The following is a 19,026-nucleotide window of genomic DNA, read 5'->3' as shown; positions in this document are numbered from 1 at the left end:
ACACATACATCAACACTGCTCACATCTGCTAACTCAATAAAGAGTGACAATCAGACCAGAATATGAATGCATTGTGTTTAATGTTTAAAATCAAGGCCTGCATCATGTACATCCCATACAATATTTAATATTTGCAAGGTACCAGAAAAATAACTAGGATTTTTGTAAATATTTTTAAGGCAAACTATTAACTAAATCATGTGTATCTTATCTGATTATTTCTGTTCATCATGCCCATTGATCTCCTAACCTTAAACAAATAGCTTCAATTTGGTCAGCAGGGGGCAGTAAAGTCGCATTCATATCCCTTATTTACTGTACAGTAGTGGCCATAAGTGATGTTCGGCCTAGGAAAATTGACATCTTCACCCTTTATTGAAATATTATTTAAAAAATGTATAAAGATGTTGTCAGCATATTGCATAGTTGTGCTTGGAGTCAATTGTTTTATTTGTGAAAACATGCCAACATCATTTTTGGCCAGGCTGTCATACAAAGACATTATGAACACATGCAAACACGAGAGAACCAACAAAATAGTAATAACTGATTATGATGTAGTCGTACATGTATGCTTTTTCCTGTGCTTTTTATTTGGGGTTGGTAAAATAAAATCTGTAGCTGTAGTTTGCCCCTTTTTACCAAACAATTTTGTCAGATACATATCTTAACCAGGTTAAGTGGTTTTTTTTATTCCCTCATAATAAATAAATAAATAAATAAATAAATAAATAAATACTTTTTTTATTATTTTTTTCTCATACGTTGATGGTTTAATCAAACTTATAGGGTCAATAAAAACAAATATCCCCTCCGGACATCACTTTTGGCCACTACTGTACATATCTGGACGCGACTTGCATCCAAACCACCACGAACAATGCATACTACACAAAAACTTGAACACTAAAGTGATTCAGAGACTGAGCCACAGATGAGCTGTTACTGTTGTATGTAGGCTACCTGAGCATCCGAAAACAAATGGACTTAAAAGTGATCTGTGTATGCTTTCATTCAGTTGTCTCTGCTCATTTAACTGATAGGTTAACATATGGTGGGTAGCAGGGTTTTTTTTTTTAATGGAATAATCGACTTACCCATATTTTATTTGGTCTTTGATAACTAACTTGACATTATGAGCTAGCCCAGTGGCTTTTCTTTTTTTTTTTTGTAGACAAATATTTTCAAGCCTCAATATTTTGAGGCACACAATGCTGTGGTCTCTCTTTATTAGCCGCTAGCGTCTGTTGAGACACGTTGTTTTGGTATTTGTGAATTTTACGTAGGTTCTTCTTCTACTTTACGTTGTCCTGGCACTGGCAGTCCTTTCACAAACCTGTCCATGCTTAACGCAGAACAATGCATCTTTCATCCATATTTTTCCATGGCTCCCTGCAATACTACATTCTGATTCTTCGATCGTGGCAACAACCGCTACAGCTGATTACAGACCTCTCAAACAAGTACAGCGCGTCATTTTGAGGTAATTATGCCAAATTAATATTTTGTGTTCAATTATTTACTTGTGTCAAGTAGCCACTACATAATTACGCAGTGGAGTCTTGTATCACACTGAAGAGCTTTCTTTGCATAACAATATGCTGACTGTACACTATCCCTTATTCTTGCTGTGCCCCTCTTTTTAAAACGCTGCGCCTCCCAGTTTGGGAACCACTGAGCTAACCTAATGACGCAGATCAAGGTTTTGGCAATGTCCCTCTACTTTAAAGGGTTAGTTCACCCAAAAATTTAAATTCTGTCATCAATTACTCTCTCTCATGTCATGACAACACCGCCAAGTCTTTCGTTCATCTTTGGAACACGAATGAAGATATTTTTAATGATATCTGAGATATTTCTGTCCCTACACTGACAGTCCTACTACTTTGACGCTTCAAAAAGTTTATAAAGAGATTGTTAAACTAATCCATATGAATTTAGCGGTTTAGTCCATATTTTCTGAAGGGACTCGATCACTTTATGATGAAACTATTGAATTTAGGCTTTTATTCACATATAAACATTGATCAGCGAACATAAACAGAAGCTAAACTGAACCAGCTTGACGCGCAAGAAGAAACTTCATTGGTTCTTGCATTAGCATGGTTTAAATCATATCTGACCGTTATCAGTTTTTAGTAGTAAACGAAGAGATGTCTTATCGATCACAAGTTCAGTATGGCGTACCACAAGGCTCAGTACTAGGACCGTTGCTGTTCACTCTGTACATGCTACCATTAGGAGATATCATTAGGAAACATGGCATTAGCTTTCACTGTTACTGATGATACTCAGCTGTATATTTCTTCACGCCCCAACGAAACTTACCAATTCACAAAATTAACGGAATGCATAGCTGATATAAAAAAACTGGATGACAAGTAAATTCCTAACTTAATTCTGAAAAAAAAACAGAGATTCTAGTTTTTGGACCAAAAACCTCTGCACGTAATAACCTAGAATACTGTCTAACACTTGATGGCTGCTCTGTTAAGTCTTCGTCGTTGGTTAGGAACCTGGGTGTGCTCTTTGATACCAATACTTCATTTGAAAGCCACATTCCTAGCATTTGTAAAACCGCATTCTTCCATCTTAAAAATATTCAGTATCTAAATTGCGACATATGAACTCAATGACAAATGCGGAATAGTTAGTTCATGCGTTCATGACTTCAAGGCTAGATTATTGTAATGCTCTACTGGGTGGTTGCCCTGCACGCTTAATAAACAAACTACAGCTGGTCCAAAACGCAGCAGCTCGAGTTCTTACCAGAACCAGGAAGTATGACCATATTAGCCCAGTTCTGTCAACACTGCATTGGCTCCCTATTAAACATCATATACATTTTTAAATACTGCTGATTACTTACAAAGCACTAAATGTTTTATCTCCACAGTACTTGAGCGAGCTCTTAACGCATTATAGTCCGTCACGTCTATTGCGATCTCAAAATTCCAGCCAGTTAATAATACCTAGAATATCAAAATCGACTGCTGGCGGTAGATCCTTCTCCTATTTAGCACCAAATCTCTGGAAGTCTTCCTAACATTGTCCGGGAAGCAGACACACTCTGTCAGTTTAAATCTAGAGTAAAAACTCATGTGTATGCTAGGTCAAAGAGATAACACATTATCAACTTCTATAATTCAATGTTAGGCTGCATAGATTAGGTCAGCCGGAACCGGGAACACTCCCCATAAATCCTGATGTACTCTTTACATCATAAGAAGAATGGCGTCTACGCTAATAATAGTCTCTCTGTTTATCCCGAGATTTAATGTAGTCCGCCTGATCCAGGCCGTATCCAGATCTGATGAAGGACCTGCGGCTGAACACGACAACAATGCAGTCCTAAAGCGCCAACTAGTCTCTTCCCTGTGAAGGCCTCCTTCCCTTCCCTTTCCCGATACGCAGAAGCGAATAAAAATTCTGTATTATGCAGGCCAGACCAGTAATTTGGTGAGGTCAATTTGTAAAGAAAGACATATTTATTCAAACGCGCATACCTATAGACTAAACGCATAATATGCATGTGCAAAACTTGCACCTTGTTGTTGGAACCTATTTCAATGTTTGCGTTCTGGAGCCACCAAACACTGTTGTTGTGCAAATGAATGGCCAGGACACATTAAAAGTTTTCTGTTTTCAGTTAGAACGGTGTCGTGTTAGCGGCCCCTAAGTTAAATACTAATGATCTTTGCAACGGAAGTGAATCAATCAAAACTAACTTTAGCTGGATAATAAGAGCTGCTGTAAAGCCAAAACAATCTGTTACTTTAATTTCCTATTACCACTTTAAAGCTGCTTTGAAACAATCTATATTCTTAAAAGCACTATATAAATTAAGATGACTTGACTTTATTTTGATGCTACCCAACAGACATTCTGCTGACTATAAGTAACTTTGCAACTGCATGTCAACTTATTCTACTGACACCTATCCCTAACCTCACAGTCTACTACAGTGAAATTGATACTCTCATGAGAGTTAGTTAACATGTAGTTGCAAAGTCTAACGTCTAAAGTTTAACATTGTAATAAAGTTTAACCCACAAGTGTTCGACTGTTCTTGTTATTTACTGTATATGTAAACCTGGTTCCCTATCAGTCGGTCACTCTCGACGTACGTCAGGACCGGCGAATAGGAATCTTGCTAGAGAGGTCAATCTACTTCGAGTGAAACTAAACGAGCCAATGCACATTGGCGTGCATTGGTGTGGGCGATATGGTCGACGACTTCTCTTTCTCTATCTTTTTTATTTTTTGAGCAAAAACAGCTGGTGTTTTTGCGGCTGGTGTTTTTACAACTTGTACTGAGACCCCGGCCTGGCTATGTGCCCAAGAGGTTCCTACCACTCCCTTCAGGGACCAGGTAGTAAACCTGCAAGCGCTGCCCCTGGACCCAGACCCAGCCCTGGCTTTGCTCTGTCCCGTTCGCGCTCTGCGTCTGTACGTGGACAGAACTCAAAGTCTCAGACCAGCTCTTTTTATACGAAGGCTAGCAGAAGGGAAAGGCTGTTTCCAAGCAGAGGATGTCCCACTGGATAGTGGATGTCATCGCCTTGGCTTACCAAGCACAAGGCATACCGTGCCCGCTCAGGTTGCATGCTCACTCCACGAGAGGTGTTTCATCCAACCTGGGCGCTGGCACATGGCTCTTCGCTAACAGATATCTGTAGAGCTGCGGGCTGGGCGACACCTAACACGTTCGCTAGATATTATAGCCTATGTGTAGAGCCGGTCTCCTCCTGTGTTCTCACCCTAAACAGGTAGAAGCACTGAGAGGAGCGGCTCTGTCAGCTTGCACCCTACTGTGCACCCTTATTGCTCCAGAGTGAAAAACCTGTTGAGTCCTCCTGTTGAGTCCTCCTGTTGAGTCCTTCTGTTGAGTCCTCCTGTTGAGTCCTTCTGTTGAGTCCTCCTGTTGAGTCCTCCAAAACCCTCGGCCCGGACATGGCGGAGCGTCCAGCGCCAGGCCCTTATCCTTTGAACCAGGTCTGGGCTGGGTCCCACATGTGTGACCCTGCGGGGATCCCATATGTGTATTTCTTCCACGGCTGCTCCTAAACGGAAGCCTGTGTCTTTCCCTTGGGCTAAGTCACACAGCATTTCATATGCAGTACAACCTTTGGGTTAGTCCGTATATCTCCACATAACTCCTTCAGGGAAGAATGTGGTTTCCACAGCGTTCTCCTTTTTAACAGGGCGCTGGATGGGGTCAGCAGCTGTGGCGCTTTGGTAGTGATTCCTATTCATCAGTCACGACGACTGATAGGGAACGTCTCGGTAAAGTATGGTAACCCTCGTTCCCTGAAGGAGGGAACGGAGACGTACGTCCCGTCTCCACATCTGCTGCGACCAGCCGGGGCAGCCAGCTCATCGGCTCCTCAGCAATCGCACCTGCGGCTCATTATATACCCGCGCTGCGTGGCTGAACAGCTGATGCAAATGATTGCACGCCAATGCGCATTGTCTCGTTTAGTTTCACTCGAAGTAGATTGGCCTCTCTAGCGAGATTCCTATTCATCGGTCATGACGTGCGTCTCCGTTCCCTCCTTACCATACGTAACCGAGACGTTTTATTTAGAAGAATGTATTTTTGTGCGCAGAGAACCATTACAAAGGAACAGTAGCCAGGACAGCTTTGCAATCCGGCGTAAAACTACACCCAGAGAAGAATTACTGCTTTCTAGGAAACACACAAACAGCTGACAACAGCAACTCCGTAGAACCGTCAATTATAAATGAGATCATTTTACCACCCCACACTCCAGAGACAGTCGTAGTACACACTCACAATGAGCACAAAAAGACCTTGACAGGAGGTAGAGACCAGACGAGATGAGTTGAAAAGAGACTAGATGAGGAGAGATGAGAGATATGATGGAACAAGAGAAGAGACAAGAAATGACAAGAGATAACAAACGAGACAAAAGATGAGGAGACAAACTAGCAAGAGACTAGATGAAATGAGGAAAAAAAGAGAAAGGAGATGAGAAATGAGAATAAAAATATAGGGGAGAGATGAGAGAGACAAGGGATGAGGAGAGAGAAGGGGCAATTTGAGACATGAGATGAGAAAATAAACTAGGGGATGAGAAAAGACACTATATATAAAAACACAGACACAAAAGACGAGATGAGGAAAAATTAGATGAGAAGAGATGAGAAAGGCAAAAGAGGCTAGATGAAAAGAGACAGGATGAGAGAGACAAGAGAAGAGAAGAACAGAAGAAATGTCAAGAAGTGACTACAAGAGAAGACACGAGACAAGAATGGAAAAGACGAGGAGAATAAACAAAAAGAGGTGAAAATAGAAGAGACAAGAGGAGAAGAGAAAAGAAAACAGATTATTTGGAAAGAGAAAAGAGACACACTGAGTTGAGACTAGATGCAATCATAGAGAAGAAGAGATGAGAAGACAAACTATGAAATGAGAAGAGACAAAAGGGCCAAGATAAGACAAAAGACAAGAAAATAAGAGACGAGAAGAGATGAGAAACATGACATGCAAAAGAGACAAGAGATGAACAGAAGAGAAGAGAAAAAAAGATTTGAAAAGAAGAGACCAATAAGACCAACGAGATGAAGCTAGATGAAATGAGACGAGATTAGAAAAGGGACAAGAAGAGACAGATGGAGACTGAAAGATTTCTAACACACAATACAGTGTTACAGCCACAATGAGAGATTGCAGATCCATGAGCTAGTTAGTACTGTATGTGGTGCAGAAGATCGCACATCTCACCCTTCCTGTTCAACGTGTTTGCAACATCATGTCATCAAGATAGTTCTATCATATTCATTCTGTGTGAATCTTCACAAACACAAAGTCCCATCGACTGTAAAACATGTAAAACATGTAAAAGACGTCACATGGCCATGACCTCCACACATTACATCTCCCCATGAGGTCAACAGTTAACGATGAGGTTTTGACTTCTAATCTCTGATATTCCATTAGAATCAGCAGTTTCTACATAAACGCACAAAGACAGCTGCATGCAATTGTGTTGCTAAAACAAAACCAGCATGACTGCATGTAATTGCCTAGTGGACTGATATTATAATCATTAATCATGTATGCAAAGCTACACGTGCACAAAAATAAAACGGCAATCTCAAACGTTGCTTAATATGACACTGTATGAGAGATAAATGTAAACATACGTATGAGCCGGCTATAAAGATAGAAGCGCTCATGTTATATATGGATCTGATCTTGTCGTGCTCAGCAAATTCAGGATTTGCCCGGCCACCCTGACCCAAATCCACAGCCGTAATCTCCCATCATTCAAGAGCTGGAAGGAGAGGTGGTGAAAGATGAGTCACATGTTCATTACTGCAATTTATGATAGGCTCCATATTTCCTGGAACTCATTAAATGAGCTTGATTTGTCCAAGCACAAAGACAAAAGTTTTGATCACTAAAGAGTGTTCAGTTCCATGTAATAGTCAGTTCTGGTAATTTCTTACAATGTGGCACGTAAGTGGATCTAACGGCTAATTTAAGATCAGGGCTTTTAAATAATTGACGAGACAAGACCTCCACAATAGAGAAGTGCTAAATGACTAAGCAGAAAGTTAAAGCACTTGAAATGTCATCTATTTTTATTGTCTATTTTTCTCTGAATTCCACTTCAAATGTTAGTTAGGCTTATTAAAACAAAAAACTAAATTATCATAATGTTCCACACAAACACAAATTCCCTTGACTTTTTAAAGATTTGATTAATTTCCATGATTTTCCAGGCAGAATTTCTTTTGGGAACCCTGCAGATTAGATCTGCATATAGTACAAAACAGCAATCTCCTGTTTTTCATGATGTGTCACCTTTAATTTTGAGTATCTCCTGATCTGAGAAGAGAGTGAGTTCCTGCTGAGAAAGCTGAAGAGCACTAAAGAAACACCCATTCATTTATATCCACCTCATGACCACGAGTATATGGACACCTCCTTCTAATGAATGGGTTTGGCTGTTCCAGTAATTCTAGTGAAGACAAACGTAGCATTAGCACCACACAATGCCATTCTAGAGAATTATCATCAAGTGTGTTTGTCTAGAACAAACTCAATGTGGCCATGCAGAAAAAAGGTTGTAACAGGAACACCAAAGTCCATCAGTCCTAGTCGATTATAAAAATCTGCATGTATATACTGTGCCAAAGTCATTTATCATATTGAAAACACTACTTTATATGGTCATAAATCATGGGACGTGGAAGCAGAAAATGAGCAGAAGGCAGAAGCACACAGAATGAGGATGTCTGCAGGCCACAAAGCCAACGGCAGCTTGGCCACAGAGAGCAAAAAATGCCTGACACACTTGCACCCAAAACCTGCACAGAAACAATGTGTGACCGAGATTGCAACACCAACTCCTGTCACACAGCATTTTCTCCTAAATCAAAGCTCAAGCGCAGTGTCTGCGAACCTCTCTTGAGAAGCTGTGGATGTAGTTGTCCTTTGCTTTTTGAAAAATTGTACCACTTGGCCAATGATCTACTATAGACCAGCATGTTTTAGAGCTGATCTTTCTGGTGGAAACGTGTAGAATGGGAGTGAGATTGTGCTTAGGTTTCAGTACCAGTTGGTGTAAAATGACAGAGAAAGAGTTATGATGATTCAGTGAGGCGTACTTTGTTAATACGATGGAGACGGCGTCGTTTAGGATGCTCTCCCCGAACACCAGCATATTGAGCACCGGATCCACATTCAGGGCATTAAAGATGGCGATAGTGGCGACTGGATCCACAGCGGAGATCAGAGAACCAAACGCAAAACTAGAGAGAAGAACAACAGAGGAAAACCATGAAGACATGAACGTACACGCCAAAGCCTTTGCTCAATACTTTCAGATGTTTTTCTCACCTGTCTGTCATTGTCATCTTGTAAATAACATCAGCCTATTCAAGAAACACATCCAAACATAACAGTCATAATCATGGAGAGGTCGTGCCAAAGGAGCGGTTAAGGTGTGCCAACTAGTCCAACTAGATAAACCACTTATGATCACTTATAGGTCTGCTTACATAACTGTTGATGTCTATTAAAACAGAAAGAAAATACCTGTCCCAGGAAATAGATCCCCCCTCCTACGATGAAGGCTGAAATCGCTGTTCCAAAGACGGCGAATAATGTGATTGAGCCGATGTTTTGGAAAAAATTACCCTGTGGAATAAAAACGTGTCTGTTTATATCCATTTATAGAACTATAACAGTCTCTGCATACAGACTCAAAAGTTGACTAACATATTCATTGAAAAAGGTTTGCTACTCTATACAATTATTATTATTATTATTATTAAAGCAATAAACCGTCTGCATCACATGGCTTAGTGTTTCATTCGAACTTTTGTTTTTGACTTTGGGTCTCACCGTTTCAATATATAATTTGTAAGGCCAAGTCTTCACACGCAGTTTCACAAAGCTTAACTACACTAAACCTGCTTCGTTTAAGACACCAACTTGCAGTGAGATTCAGCAACTGCTCTGAGCAATTCTGTTCACTCAGTGGAGGACTCATTCTAACTACTAACTACTGAGTTTTACCCTGGTAATCCAGAGCTCTTGCGAGAGCACAAGTTGAATTTGCTCAGCGAGTTACTCTGGCGTCGAGTAATGATGCTCATTAAATATGCCTCTCGATCTGAGCTGCACCAATCACAGCGGGTTATCTGATATAGGCGGGCCAGAGGCGAGATGACGACAGCGCTGTGACGTCGAAGTCATTAGTAAACATTGCAAGATGGATGAACACCAGTTGTTTGAAACGGCTTTGGCCGCTACAATGAACGAGTTAGACTTGGCTTTTTCTCTAAAAGAGGAACAGAAGACGCCGCTCGAATCGTTCCTTTGCAAGAAGGACGTTTTTGCTGTTTTGCCGACCGGATACGGTAAGAGTCTAATCTACCAGTTAGCTCCGCTGATAGCTAAGCGATAACTTGTTGTGATTGGTCATAGTGTTATCCAATTGCGTGCAGTGAGATTTTCAAATGCATGCTTGGTGCCGCCCCTCGAGCTGGCCGATTTTCATTAGTCGACGCCAGACCATTAATCTTTTAGATTTAGGGCTGGATTTCCAGGCTAACTGAGTTTGGACCATTCAGACAGATTCAGTTCGGGTGCTTAAAGCATAGTGCTGACATATTTTACAACAACTTATTCATGGCTCTTTTTTGAAAATGAATAATATCTCAGGAATATTTACCTTATGCAATGAGTATCCAGACTCAAAAATGATTGGCGGTAAAAGTAATAGGAAGAACATATTGGGACGAAACATCTCCTCTTCCTGTGAAAGAAAGGAAGAAAGAAAGATGTATACTTGAACATACAGACATTTTATTTCATCGTGGATACTGCTCATATGAATACTGTTATTATTAATAGTAAGTCTATTATGTGATTGTGATTTCAGTCAGGGGTGATTGTGAAATCAACACACAGTAACAGTTTAAAACTGGCCCAGTTCTGAGGAAAACTGCAGATACCCTGTTTAGTAGCACTATTAACATAGTCATTTTCAATGATATTAAGCACAGTAACAGTAGTAATAGTTTGGCTGGTAATCATGTTTAGTCTACTTTAGGTCTCTTTATTGAAGGAAAAAAAAAACTTTTTTTTTTCTTATAGTTAAAACAAATGATTAAACTATATTTTTTAGATGAAACCATAGACTGTAAAAAAATATGGACGTAGTGTCCGTGACGTCACTCGTAGGTTTCTGAAGACCGTTTTTGAAGCCTAAAGTGGGTGTGGCCGACCGTCGCCATCTTGGTGGCGCGTCACTCCCAGATAAACAAAAATGGGTGAAAAACCCTAACGTTACGGCTAACAGACAGCAGACAAACGGCTAATGATGACTAATGACCACAGCAGCGGGAATCCACCTGTCACTCAAGAGTGGACACACCCTTAATGATGCAGAAATTTAAGGCTTAATATAATTTAAATGGATGAGCTATAAAAAAATTCACCCCCCTCACAGTTGTCATGTCATTAGCTGTATAGACCAAAGCCACTTTTTGCTCCAGGCTGTAAACATGTTTTTCTCTGCTGTAAAGTTGGGCATTTCAACATGGGAGAGATGCAGATTTGCCTCACTTCTGCAGCCAGCCTCAAGCGGCCAGTCGATGATTTGCTGTTTAATTCACTTCCGTGTTGGTTTCAAGAGAGAGACAGGGAGGTTGCCGCTTGGATGAAACTCCATTTTCTTTTTAGATAATTTTATAATTTTTTAACCCTGGCCTTCATATATTAAAGATGACACACACAAGTGTCAGTGACTGAGTGTGTGTAATGTGTTTGCGAGCATATGCGTATATTTGTGTGTGCAAGTAAACATTACACTGGAGTACAAAGCGGAATTGCGTTGATCCTGTGACAGTGATAATGATGGCATGTGTTTAGAGATGTACAAAGATCCCCTTCACGTATGTGACCACCAGCGCATCACATTTCATCACTTGCACACTGTCATTCTTGAAGTTCCTGTGTAGGGAGGCCTTGCTACACCACATTCCCTTTCAGTTCCATAACGATCCATCACTCACTGAGAGACAAAAACTACATGTTGGGTCATGAACATTTAGAGAAATTCAAGGAACCGTCTTGACAACGGCAGAGAAATATGAGAGGAATTAGGAATTGTGAAGGTGTTAAAACATGAACCCTTGCATGAGAGTTGTTGGCATTTTTGTTGTAACTCTGGGAACTTTTTTGGCCATGATACGCAAGCTTCTGACGCCAAAGCTTTTACAATCAGAAGGCAGCAAAATGACGTTGCCTTATAAGATGGATCAAATTAAAAGCACTAATCTTCATGGATAAAGCCAGAAACACTGTATGCAAATGCAAACTAAGCTTGATCTGATAAAAATCTGATAAATTTATCTGATAAAAATTGTCAGAATGCGTTTCGTAACTAAGGAAGTACACATTGCATTATCAGAGTTGTCGCAAGGGCTGCTAAGGTTGGGCATAAGTGTAAACCAGGGTTTTTTTTAACCGCTCTCTGAGCCCAAGGCAATCCCAGGATGCATTGCAACAAGCTCTGTGGAAATTAGCATTTTGAAAATGTCATTCTGAAATCTGACTAAAACATAAAAGTATGTCCATCCAACTGAAGATTAGTCATTTCAACCAACATTTGTGACATTTTTTTTTTTGTGCTTAATAGAGTTTCAAGTTTTTAGTTTAACATCTGGCTTTTAGACCAACAAAAATGTGAGCAAAACACCAGGGAAAGGTTATTAACATCAAGAACTAAACTAACAAGCAAAGAAAATGAATGGTTAGTGAAAGGTCTATTCATGCTTCGAGCAAAACAAAACAGCTTCCAATGTCTGTTTATTCACATGCTTTAATGGAAAAAGCAATGTAAGGGTTAGTTTACACACGTTTTCATGTTTTAAAGGGTTAGTTCACACAAAAATAAAAACTCTGTCATCATTTACTCGCCTTCAAGTCGTTCCGAACCCATAAGACTTTCGTTCATCTTTGAAACACAAATGAAGATCTTTGTATTGAAACCATTTCACCAAAATTTTTGAAAGTTCATGAAAAAATAAGCAAGTAATCGATATTAATCAATAAGCTGAATTCAAGACTTCTGAAGAGACACAATCACTTCAAATGATGAACACATTTAATTCAGCGATTACTTTTACAATGTCTTTGTGAACTTTTTGAAACATTTGGTGAAATTAACTATAAATGGAGGGACAGAAATCTCTCAGGTTTCATTAAAAAATATATGAATTTGTGTTTTGAAGGTAAACAAAAGTAAGCTGGGTTTGGAACGACATGAGGGAGAGTAAATTACAACACTTTTATTTTTGGATGAACTATCCCTTTAACACTTCCCCAACCATTGTTGGGATTTTCCGGCAATCCATGTTTTCACTGTAATAAAACAGTGCTATTACACATCTTCTGAAAGAGTACAGTATCTCCCATCCAAAAACAAGCAAAGAAGCAGCAGAAACAAGAGATAGAAGCGAAAGCTAATGTGATCATCAAACATTAAGCGGCATTTAAATCAAAACTGCCGAACGTAACCAAATGACAATAGCTGCGATTCACTTACCCTTTGAAAATACACTCAATGGAAACATGTCAATTTCGCTTGAAAAAAGTTTTTACGCTTGCATGAGGTGTTTTCAGGCAATTCGGAAAAGGAATGTTTTGCAAAACTGCAATAGAAACAGTTTTAAAGTTTCACTTTTTTAACTTTAGTTATCTGCAAAGTCACAACGCTCAAAGTTCAAAGCAAAGGGAGATATTTTCTTTTAAAGAAATTGCTTTTTAAGGACTACAACAAACGGCTGGTAGAGACTACACCACATTCCTCACGGGTTAGTGACATCATGAACCCTAAAATTTACATAAACCCTGAACACGATTTATAGATTATCATGACAGAATATGCTAATCAATAACTAGAATATAACTACACATAAACTACATAAATTCATCAACTAACCATTCAGAAATGTTGTCTACATGTTGCCACTTCTTCTTGAGTCTCTCCATCATTGTCTGACTCTGGTTTGAACATAAAAGGCTGAAAGTTTTTGAAATGTTCAGTGCATGTCTGAGGTAAAAGGACACCAGCTGTTGAAGCTCCGCCCCCTGTGCCGGAAGCAGCAGCTCATTTGCATTTAAAGGGACGGACACAAAAACGGTGTGTTTTTGCTCACCCTCAAAAAGGACAATTTTAACATGCTATATAAAAATATCTGTGGGGTATTTTGAGCTAAAACTTCACATACACACAGCCTTTTTGGCTGGACATCAGAGACTTATTTTACATCTTGTGAAAAGTGCATTATACCACTCCTTTAAGCATTTACAGGTCACCTGACGTAGATGGGGCGGTGTGTTGGACAGAAGACGAGACAGAGTTCTTCAATAAAATCATAAAAGACAAAAGAACAAACAACAAAGAAATGCCACAATTTATCAAGAGCTTGAAGCAGATCTGAGGGAGAAACACCCAGAAACGCCTCATATGTGCCGCTCACAGTATAATGGGCTTTCCTTGCCATTAATGCTTGGATAACACGCCTATGTCTCCTTCCATTATAATAATGGCCAGTGCGGTGGCTGAGATATACTGTACGTAAACCTACTAACATCCATTGCCATGGTTTTTGGGATGACTTATCACGAGAGGAAAAAAAATACGTTTTAGTTGCATAACATTGGTTAATGGAAACGCCGTCATTTCACAATAGTTTTCTATCTACATGCAAAAGTTTTGTGCAAATCTGTAATGGAAACATGGCTTGTGAAGCTTTAGGGGTGTTGATGGACATGACCTACTCGACCTGTGTTTTGATCATCGTTCTGAATCCAAGTCTTTGACACAAACGTGACTTAAGGAGGGGGAAAAGATGTACTTAAAAATGGTCCGTCACTGGATACAGTTTCAATTCAATCGTGGTAGATTTGTGGTCGATTTTAGTGAAAGGGCTGTTCATAAAAAGCTCTTCAAATCAACCACTTCACAGCTTTCATTTCGATTAGGGTGTTGCCTTAGGAGGTCGCTGCCTATGTAGACAGCAGACAACAATGCAACCAACTAGAACTTGCTGAAGGCTAATTTCAGGCACGAAACATGTACATCACGAGGCAGAAAATCCTCAAACTTCAGCACAGTTTTATTAGAAATGGGGCTCAGGAACGTTGTGTCAAGACACATGATTACATGTGCATCGGGTGCAAAGCCTTATTTATGGACTCAGAGCATATGGGCAGACGGGTAAAGGTGCTTCGAGTCCATCTGTAGTGACAAGAGAACAGCATGTCGTAGCTTCAGGAGGACAAGCTTGCTGGCAAGAACTAGCATGCTATTTTGAGGCTAGCCTCAATCAATCAATCGATCCAGTTTATTACAAACTCAGTTCATCTCTTTTAGCTCATCTAATCTTTAAACTAATAGTCGGATCACTGATTCTTGCAAAATGAGACAAAACATGTCACACAACCTGTCTTTAGTTTGTTAAATAGCAACGTTTCTACTTTGAAATGGGTCAGAGATGATCATTAGTACGTTCTTAAAACAAGTGTCCCATTTCATTTGATTTTCTCTATATCAATGTCATTACATTATCACTCACTACTCCTAAAACCAGCTGTCTCAACTCAATATATTAGTGTTGTCAAATGTACTGGTGCTTTGGTATTGTCAGGGATATGTTGTGTTTTGTCTGAGTTATTGTTCAATAGCTGTTTTTCCTTTGACCCACATTTCCATGTGTTTGGGAAAATGTCTTTAAACTCGTTAATCAATTCATCAGTTTCCTTTGTTTGCCGCATGTATCTAAGCTTTCAGTTTCAGTCTGTTCCTGGTCCGGTTTTTGTTCTGCGTTGATGGTTATGTGGTTGATTATCTCCAAGTTATTCTCTTGTTCCTTGTTTAAATTAAGAATTACGGTAAAAGATTATTCCATTGGACTCTTTTGCCGTGTGCTTAGTACAGCCACTAACCGTGACAGGTATCAAGTCTATATATATATATATATATTATACTATATACTCTATAGACTTTTTTTTTTAAATGTAGATACCAAACTTTCTATTTACTAACAAAGTAAATAGGGTTGATTTTGATTTCATGGTGACTTTAACAGCATGTTTTTTGAAGCATTGAAGCCTATCACAGACATTTCTGTTGATGCAAAGCAACATTTTCTGCATCACTACTCTTCAGTATCACACTATCCTTCAGAAATCATAGTTTCATGATAAAAACCCACCCAGAGGAGAGAGCTGCAAAAGTGCCTTACTGTGGGTCAGATGAACCTGAAGAGTGGTCTACCAAAACCACATATTTTCAAAATCGACAAGATGGTTACATGAATAATCAATTTTGAAAATATGTTTTGTACATTATGTGCCTTCTAGAAACATGTTTTATGCCACATCTCAAGAATCTGTGGTCTAAAAAAAGCAGAAAAGAGTTGAAGCACAGAACGAATGAAGTGGAGACACGCTCCAGTTGAGCCGTTCATCCAGAGGGTCTCTGGTTACCAAAACACAGCGAGAACTGAGGGGCCCTCTTGACCTTTAGACTTCCTGAAACAAAAGGAAGCTCTGTACTCACAGAGCCTGGCATCACCTCACATCCCAGACAAAAATGTTAATTAAGGCCAGAGACAGAGATGAAAAGGTGGAGAGAGGAAGAGAAAAGAGAGGCAGGCATGAGAAGCGAATGCTGGAGAGAGAGAGAGAGAGAGAGACTTTGTGAAGCCTGAGAGAATGAAACAGGAGACAGAAAGTATGAGAAGAGGAAGGAAACGAGGGAAGCGCAGGACAGAAAGATATATGTGCATGGAATGGCTTCCTCTGCTCTCAAAACCTCCACAATGAATGCTTCAGATAACATTTGCATTACATCATCATTACGCCAGTCTTCAGAGTCACATGATCCTTCAGAAATCATTCTAATATGATCATTTGCGGCTCAGGAAACATTTCTGATTATTATCATTGTTGAAAACAGGTGTGTTGCTTAGAGGAATAGTACAGCCAAAACTGAAAGCGTCCCGATTGTTTCCTCACCCCCAGGCCATCCAATATGTACTCGACTTTCTTTCCTCAGCCGAAGAGAAATTTAAGCGTTGGAGGAAAACATTCAAGGATTTCTCTCCATTTAAAGCAAGTGAATGTTGCCAAACGTAGACCGTTTTTGACGGTCAAAAATCCATATTTAGGGCTTCAAAGGGCTCCACACGACCCCAGCTGACAAATACAGGTCTAGCAAAACGGTCAGTCATTTTCAGAGAAAAAATAATAATATATATATATATATATATATATATATATCTAGCTCTGCGAGGAATTGTTTACAAGGAGTGTGTGAATAATCAGAAAAAGGGTGAGTGAGTAATCAGGACATTTTCAATTTTGGCTGAACTATTCCTTTAATGTTTTTGCGGAAACCGTAATCCCTTTTTTTCAGGATATTGTGATGAATCGAACATTTTAAATAACATTATTTGAAATTTCTGTAAAAATGTAAACGCCTTTACTGTTAATTTTAATCAATTTATTGCATCCTAAAGTATCAATTTATTTCAAAACGTAAAAAATTGAAATCTAACTGACCGAAGTTTTGAAAAGTAGTGTAACTTTGACACATTTCAACCAAATCTCAGTAAGAAAAGCACAGTACGTAGTCGAGTAATGAGACAGTCGCCGCTTAATGAAATTCCCAACTGGTCACAGGACGTGTCTGACGACGTGTTACTGGATTACTAAACACTGGTGTTAGTACCAGTTGCAAACATAGCAAAATAAAACCAAAGTGACGGCGAGAGGATCGTACCTTCCAGTTGGCCAACTGCAGGGACTCGATGATCTTGATAAACGCTCCCATCAGAATCCCTGGAAAAGAAACGCCAAATATATATAATTAGTATCAGTTCAACTCCTGTCAAACAACCCTTTTCTGAAGAAGTAATTACCTGCAATATGAATTATTAACAAAAGAATAGGTTGGACCAACTAAGAGGAACAATATTTTGTAATTCACCCAAAAATTAAAATGCTATTATTAGTTATTTAATTGTTGACCATTATGTCATTCCTAAACAAATCTTTCTTCTGTGGAACATAAAAGAAGACATTTTGAGAAATGTCTCAAGTTGCATCCCAAAGGACACACTACGCACTCATGCGCTCAACCGTGTAGTGTATGCACTGTATTAGGTTATTTTATCTTCAGTGAACACACTGTTACTCGCACTATCAACACTACAAAACAGCATAACATAGTGCATGGGACACACCTTCAGATTGTTTCCTGTCCATACAACAGATCTTAGTCAGGCTAGTGCCATATTAAACAAAGCTGTGACTGACACAAGTTCAGTGTGTTCAATGTTCGAAACATCGTCCACAAACTTTCAGTAAACAAAGACTTGAGTTGACAAGTCTATCCCTTACAGGTCTCTCTCTGGCAGTCAAAACTGTTAGGCTCCCACTAACAATCTTCCTCTGGAATAACATGAGGGAGAGTAAATGAAGAGAGAATTTAGATTTTTGGGTGAACTATCGCTTTAAATGTTTACTCAGTCTTTAATACTTTTGCATGCTAAGAGGAACTGACCTTGTAATCTTACAGGAACTACATTTGTGTTCATTTCAGACTCACATTGTGAAACACATCATACCGTACACACACACACCTACTCCTAACATTCATTATTGATCGGTCAATTGATTGTTCTTAAAACAGAGTGATCTGATATCTAAGACACATTGCTTGGTCACATGCTACAGGAACATTTTCTGTTTAGTGTTTCTGTCATCATGACTGACTCAATCGCTTCGGCCGAGAGTGAAGAGCAACTGTGAGGTGAAAGAATGAGATCATGAGGGCACGTACCCAGCGAGACCACAGCCACGCTCTCCGGCAGAAAGTGCAGCTTGAACTTGATCAGCAGGTGCACCAGAATAATACAAATACCTGTGGGGGGAAACATCAATAAATAAAACTCACACACACACACACAAAATAGTTACTACAGTTAATAGTTACTGCAATAACACAGTGATATCTTGGTATCAGCACCACAGTCATCAAGCCGAGAAAATAAAATACATGTTTAAGACATCAAATTCATTCATCCTTGTTTTGCAATAACAAGTATTAAGGGCACTAAAATAATCATCTTAAAACTGTAAGTAAATTTAGGTAAAAATATAGGAAAATACACAACAGTTCAAAATTTTGGGATCAATGAAAAGTTCCAGTAAGACTTTTATTGAGCAAAGAATGCATTGTGTTTCCACACATATATTCATCAGTACAACTGTCTTCAACACTGATAATAATCATAAATGTTTCTTGAGCATCAGATCATCATATTAGAGTGATTTCTGAAGGATCATGTGACACTGAAGACTGGAGTAATGATGCTGAAAATTCAGCTTTGATCACAGGAATAAATTACACTTTACTATATATTCACATAGAAAACAGATATTTTAATTTGTAATAATATTTCACAATT

General features: G+C 39.2%; 1 protein-coding gene across 2 annotated transcripts in view; it reads right to left on the bottom strand.

Moving 5' to 3' along the window:
* slc9a8 (solute carrier family 9 member 8) overlaps positions 1–19,026 on the bottom strand; it is a 37,845-nt gene that overhangs the window by 14,064 nt on the left and 4,755 nt on the right. For both annotated transcript variants that reach the window (XM_079848481.1, XM_079848480.1), the window contains exons 3-8: positions 18,399–18,479; positions 17,337–17,395; positions 10,212–10,295; positions 9,071–9,172; positions 8,873–8,907; positions 8,641–8,784 (exon numbers count right to left, since the gene is read on the bottom strand). In XM_079848481.1, coding sequence (XP_079704607.1) covers positions 8,641–8,784; positions 8,873–8,907; positions 9,071–9,172; positions 10,212–10,295; positions 17,337–17,395; positions 18,399–18,479 — 505 coding nt within the window. The remainder of the gene's footprint in view (positions 1–8,640; positions 8,785–8,872; positions 8,908–9,070; positions 9,173–10,211; positions 10,296–17,336; positions 17,396–18,398; positions 18,480–19,026) is intronic.

This window comes from Squalius cephalus (genome assembly GCF_949319135.1).
Source record: "Squalius cephalus genome assembly, chromosome: 18".
In the NCBI taxonomy this organism is placed as follows: domain Eukaryota; kingdom Metazoa; phylum Chordata; class Actinopteri; order Cypriniformes; family Leuciscidae; genus Squalius; species Squalius cephalus.
The sequence above is the reverse complement of the archived record's forward strand: the minus strand, read 5'-3'. Positions and strand labels throughout refer to the sequence as shown.